Genomic DNA, 4194 nt, shown 5'->3' with positions numbered 1-4194 from the left:
CACAAATCCGAACTATTCTTTCTTTCAAAGCAACAGTACTAACGATTTCCTTTTCAAAAAACGAAAAGGAGACAAGACAACACTTTACGATTTTGAATTGAAAACTGCTTTCGACACTTGAAATACTAATAAATTCAGATCAAATACAAGAGTAACAGTGTAATCGACTATCAATAAGCAAACATAATAATAACCAAAAAATTTATTTACAATCACTCTGGAGACAGCGATGGCGATCTCCCACTCCAGGCCGCAGCCCTGACCTCCTTTCTTGCCCGAGCTTGGCAGCTCTGCTGCTGGGCTGCAGCATCCTGCTGCGGGCCCCCTCCGCCTGAGGCCTCCTGCTCCCCCCCTTTCGGGCCTCCCGCCCTGACCTCTCGATCGCTTTTGGCAGCTCTGCAGCTGTCAGCAGCCTCCCGCTGCTTCCCACTTCTCAGGGCCTCCTGCCCTCTCCTTTTCCTATCTTCTCGCCAGTCGTCGAGTGCCCCTGTGTGGCTCTATGGATCCACCCTCTCAAGAGCAGGCTGAACTAGAGAAAGCCTTTGCATCTCTTATCCCAGAGAATATCACGGAAAGGATTCGGCCTTCAGCCTCAAAGTTTGTCAAGAAGCTTGATGAAATCCCGGAAGTCTCTCTTCCCCCAGCACTTCCAAGGAGAGCTGCTGTGGCCCTGGCTGAACGCGGCCTGGTTGGCCAGTTCACGGGGTTATGGCCTTCCCCTCGAACGGTTCAGCGCTGGGTAGAAAGAAACTGGAATGCTATGGTCCAGGGAAAAATCGCAATAAGGTTTTGTGGAAGGGGTTTCTTTACCTTCCTTTTTGAAGCTGTGGAGGACCGTAACCACATCTTCAGGAACGGACCATATTTCATGGACACCATAGGCCTTTATCTCAACCGCTGGACCCCTGACTTCGACCCAGAAATGGACGTTCCCAATGCAGTCCCTGTCTGGGTACGCCTCCCGCATCTTCCGCTTCACTGTTGGGGTGATGAATCCGTTCGGGCCATTGGAAACGCAGTAGGGAAATACGTGGACAGATCGGAGCCAAAGGAGAATATGCATGCATGCGCAAGGATTTGTGTAGAAGTAGATTTGGGCAAAGGCTTACCAGAGGCAATCAAACTCAAAGTGGATCAGTGGACGCACATTCAGCAGGTGGACTACGAGCAGCTCCCCTTCAAGTGTAAGGTATGTCATGAGTATGGTCATTTTGCTAATAGGTGCACTAAATCTAGATCAGAAGATAATAGCAATAACGAAACCCCCGAGGAAGCATGGGAAATAGTCAGGAAAAAAAAGAAGTCAAACCCTCCCCCTGAATCAGCAGAGCCCTCCTCTGAAACTCCAATCCTCTCCACTCATCCTTCAAGCTCGGGCCCTCCCATCCCCACATCCTCCAATCCCTTTGAATCCCTAGCTTCAGAGGAACCCTCATCCCCCCCTCCATCCCCCAAGGGCCCCAGAACCTCCCCCTCTTCTCCCCTCCAGGTCTCCCCACCTCAAACAGTGGAAAGGATCCTAACGAGAAATAAAACAAAGGAAATCATAGCAGCCACGGATCCACCAAGAAAAGTAGGAAGAAAATCAAACAAGGAAATAAGAGATGAGAATGCAGCTAAAGAAATGACTACAGGGACTCAGCAACCAATAGACACATACCTGGACAGGAACAAAGGAAGTGGCGAGAAGATGAAGGAGAAAAGTGGGATCCACAATAAATCAGGTAAATGATGATTTTGGTCTCTTGGAACTGTAGGGGGATGGGCTCCTCCCTGAAAGCAAATGCAGTCTGAGACCTTATTAAAGCAGAACAACCAGACTTCCTCCTACTCCAGGAGACCAAAATCAGTGAACAAGAATTCCAAAACAGCCTGATAAGAAATAGAAAGTATGAAGGAATAGCCATGAGTGCAATAGGAGCCTCAGGAGGTATAGGAGTAATATGGAATAAAAGTAACTGGAATCTCATAAATAACAAACAAAACAGATGGTGGATTAGAATAGATATGCAAAGCACAGATATGAAGGAGGAATACACAATCTATAATGTGTATGCCCCACCACACTTCAGAGACAAAGCTACTTGTTGGGAATCTTTGACAGCAGATATTGAGACTACCCAAGGGAGGAATATCTTCCTAGGAGGAGACCTGAACTTAATAAGGAACGCAGAGGAGAAGCTAGGAGGGAAGTTTTACATTGACCCATATAGAGAAAAACTGGAGGATATCATACAAACTCACAATTTCATAGACATTCCTCCCCAAAATGGCCGTTATACATGGTCAAAGAAAAGGACAGGCAGGAACAATATCAAAGAAAGACTTGATAGAATCCTCGTACAGGAGCGAGCAGCTGCCAACTTTCCGAGGATTCGCAGCACAATCATTCAGGGATTCATTTCTGATCACAAACCCGTGGCGCTGTATCTAGACAAAGAGGAAGACTTGGGTCCGCTGCCATTCAAATACAACAAAGTCTGGGACTCCAGCGAGGATTTCAAAGCCATGATAAAAGAAATCTGGAGATCAGAGATAACAGGCTCCCCGCACTTCGTTTGGGAAACGAAGATCAAATTGCTGAGGGTTGCCATAAAAAATTGGGCGAGGAATCACGTGAAGGAGGAAAGGAAGGCAAAAAACGATCTGCAAATGAAACTAGAGCAATGGAATCAGGAAAAAGAGGCAGTCCAAGAAACGGAAGAAGACCAAAGGAAAGAAGGGGAGATGTATAAAGCACTGTACAATCAGCACCGTAAAGAAGAGGAAGAGCTAAGACAAAAGTCAAGATGTCTCTGGCTCAATTCTGGGGATAAAAACACCTCGTTCTTCCATAACTGTCTCAAAGTAAGGAGAGCTGGAAATAACATTGAAAGGATAATGTTTGAAGGGAAAGAGCTAACGGATAAAGGGGAAATCAAGGAGGCTGCCTCAAAACACTTTCAATCTCTACTCACAGCTGATCCCCACTATCAAGAAAATACAGATTTCGCTAACATCATTGAGAGGAAGGTCACAGAAGCCCAAAACTGTGAACTGGACAAAGAAATCTCAATAGAAGAGGTTGAGTGGTCAATCAATAGCATGCCTCTTGACAAAGCACCCGGGCCGGATGGCTTCACGGTGAGCTTCTACAAAACACACTGGGACATCATCAAGAAAGACTTCATAAGAATGGTGAGAAATTTCCACTCAAAAAGTAAAATGGGCAGCAGTATCAAATCTTCGCATCTTGCTCTAATTCCAAAAGAGCCCAACCCTCAATCCTTTGACAGGTTCAGACCTATTTCATTATGCAATGTCTCATACAAAATCATCACAAAGATTCTGGCAAATAGGCTGAAAAAAATCTTTCCCTCACTCATCTCGGACAACCAAGGAGGATTCCTCCCCAAGAGACACATAACAGATAATGTAATTCTGGTTCAGGAGGCGATACACAGCAGTGTTGCTAGAAATGAGAAGGGTATGATAATTAAGCTGGATATGGCGAACGCCTTTGACAGGGTAAATCACACATTTCTGAGGACTGTGCTTGCAAACTTCGGGGTTTCAGAGCATTTCACCAGCAGGATTATGGAATGTGTTTCCCAAAATTGGACAGCTCCTTTAATCAACGGTAGGCCATGCAGAGCCTTCAAGAGCACAAGAGGCTTGAGGCAAGGCTGTCCTCTTTCCCCCTTCCTCTATATCATCATGGCAGAGACATTAAGTTTGCACTTGGAAAACAAGCGAAAGTTAAAGGAAATAACAGGAGTGGACATCATCCGAGGAGCCAAGGGGATCAATCACTCCTTATTTGCAGATGACACCCTTTTAATAGGCGGTGCTTCAAGCCTCATGGCCAGGAGATTCAAGGCCATCCTGGACCTCTTCCTTCAAGCCTCGGGGGGCAAATTAAACAACAACAAATGCATGATATATACCTGGAATGTTCCTAGATACATAACCCAAAGGATCTCTATAATTATGGAAATCCCAGCTCAATCAAGCTGGTCTCACTTTATGTATTTAGGACTGCCTCTGGCCAAAGAGACAATCAAAAACGAAGTTTGGGTCAAGCTAATTGAGAAGCTGAGAGGGAAACTACAGGGTTGGGGGATGTATTGGCTTAACCTGGCGGGCAGAACAATCCTCATCAAAGCAATCCTTTCAGCCCTCCCTATCTACCAATTTGCCATTACCCTCGCCCCA

The 4194-nt window shown here is 45.9% G+C and overlaps 1 protein-coding gene across 1 annotated transcript; it reads left to right on the top strand.

Annotated features, from left to right (window-relative positions):
• The first annotated feature begins 499 nt into the window (after positions 1 to 499).
• On the top strand, positions 500 to 1805 carry LOC149198633 (uncharacterized). Its single transcript, XM_089400321.1, has 2 exons — positions 500 to 1189; positions 1758 to 1805. The coding sequence occupies exons 1-2, from the start codon at positions 500 to 502 to the stop codon at positions 1803 to 1805; spliced, it is 738 nt and encodes a 245-aa protein (XP_089256447.1).
• The last annotated feature ends 2389 nt before the right edge of the window (positions 1806 to 4194 follow it).

The sequence above is a fragment of the Pinus tabuliformis genome, chromosome 2_1 (genome assembly GCF_031772625.1).
Source record: "Pinus tabuliformis cultivar Carrire ecotype Pingquan chromosome 2_1, CPIR1, whole genome shotgun sequence".
NCBI classification, from domain to species: Eukaryota; Viridiplantae; Streptophyta; class Pinopsida; order Pinales; family Pinaceae; genus Pinus; species Pinus tabuliformis.
Note: the sequence above shows the minus strand (reverse complement) of the source record. Positions and strands in the feature narration are given on the sequence as shown.

What these genes read in the sequence shown, in the direction of transcription:
- LOC149198633 (XM_089400321.1), top strand. Translation starts at nt 500, where the DNA reads ATGGATCCACCCTCTCAAGAGCAGGCTGAACTAGAGAAAGCCTTTGCA. An exon ending in AGCTCCCCTTCAAGTGTAAG is followed by an intron (nt 1,190 to 1,757) that starts GTATGTCATGAG and finishes TTGGAACTGTAG; the next exon opens with GGGGATGGGCTCCTCCCTGA.